The 1,231-nt window shown below is 44.5% G+C and overlaps 1 protein-coding gene across 1 annotated transcript; it reads right to left on the bottom strand.

The window, feature by feature from the left end:
• LOC115766525 (putative gustatory receptor 59d) lies at window positions 1-1,231 on the bottom strand. The gene is made up of 3 exons (XM_030710492.1): window positions 1,141-1,231; window positions 215-723; window positions 1-159 (listed from the first exon to the last, which is right to left on the bottom strand). The coding sequence occupies exons 1-3, from the start codon at window positions 1,229-1,231 to the stop codon at window positions 1-3; spliced, it is 759 nt and encodes a 252-aa protein (XP_030566352.1).

Below are 1,231 nucleotides of genomic sequence, written 5' to 3'. Positions count from 1 at the left end.
TTACTCTCTAGGGTTTTTTATATCGTACTGAATGAGTACCAATGAGTTGGTTACTAGTGAGTTGGCCATCGACATAGATCTCGATCGGTCCATACTGAAGAGGTTTAGCACAGATATCTTTAAAGGATTGCGCGTGATCTGAAGCTGAAAGCTCTCGATCTGTAAGTAATTTAAAAATGTTTTTATTTCACCATAATACGTTAGCTACACTTACGACCGTCTGCAGTCTCTCGTCTAAGCCCGCAGAAAACATTGTAAGCCGCTCCAGCAGTTTCACCATATGTGTATGGATCTCCAGGACAAAGTAGACGTTGTTGAGGGTAATTAAAATGTCCGCAAAGTAACAGACGACATTTAAGACAAACAGAAAAATAAACAATGGGGTCCATTCCATACCATGCATTTTCTTAACGGAGGAGAACGAAAAATAGATTGTGGCGAGTATAGATATGTAGCTATTGATGGTTACAACGATGCCCTGTATTCCAAAAATCTTGGTTATGCGTTCGAGAAGCGTTTGTACTTCGTATTGTGTTCCGGCAATCACCTCCAGCCGGTCTGCAAGGGTGCAGCATTTAATCATGAATGCAGCCTTACGATGTTCCCCCTCTAGGGATCGGATCTCGACAAGCACAGCGCGCAGCTCTTGATTGAGTAGAATATAGTGGCTGTGGACATTTACTATGGCAAAGTAATAGTGCGAGACAATCACGTTGACCAGTACTGTCAGAGTATATAGCAGGAATATGCTAGAGGCCAAGTTCACAGTGAGGTAAGGCCGGAGGGATAAAAAGCTTACTAATATTTGCAGTAATTCCGACATACTTATGCTGATAAATTTCATAATAACTCGCCGTCGCCACATTCTCATCACTTGTGGCTTCCGAATCGCCAGAGCGCGAAATGCGTTAACCAGCCGAATGAGCCGGCGGCGCTGCCACCAGCGGCTGAACAAGGTGGCCATCACGCAGCAGACTCTTGTACCATGGACGAGCAAAAATAGATACTCGTGGAGGTGGCCGGCACGTGACCACAACATTTGTATTAGGTCACTGCGACTTAGGACAATGAGAAGACCGAAAATTATTATATTTATCAGGACTGCATAGATCGATGCGCTTTTCGTAAGGCGCGCGTGACCTGTCCGCATGTCGATCTCAAAGTTAATCACACCAAGAAACTTCGAGTAATAATAGGATATACGCAAAATCCACTGCACCGCGTCGCCCAT

The sequence above is a fragment of the Drosophila novamexicana genome, unplaced genomic scaffold (assembly GCF_003285875.2).
Source record: "Drosophila novamexicana strain 15010-1031.04,08,12 unplaced genomic scaffold, DnovRS2.1 tig00001209-arrow-arrow-pilon, whole genome shotgun sequence".
NCBI lineage: Eukaryota > Metazoa > Arthropoda > Insecta > Diptera > Drosophilidae > Drosophila > Drosophila novamexicana.
The sequence above is the reverse complement of the archived record's forward strand: the minus strand, read 5'-3'. Positions and strand labels throughout refer to the sequence as shown.

What these genes read in the sequence shown, in the direction of transcription:
- LOC115766525 (XM_030710492.1), bottom strand. Translation starts at nt 1,231, where the DNA reads ATGGGCGACGCGGTGCAGTGGATTTTGCGTATATCCTATTATTACTCG. An exon ending in TGAGATCGACATGCGGACAG is followed by an intron (nt 724 to 1,140) that starts GTCACGCGCGCC and finishes ATACTCTGACAG; the next exon opens with TACTGGTCAACGTGATTGTC. An exon ending in ACGAGAGACTGCAGACGGTC is followed by an intron (nt 160 to 214) that starts GTAAGTGTAGCT and finishes AATTACTTACAG; the next exon opens with ATCGAGAGCTTTCAGCTTCA.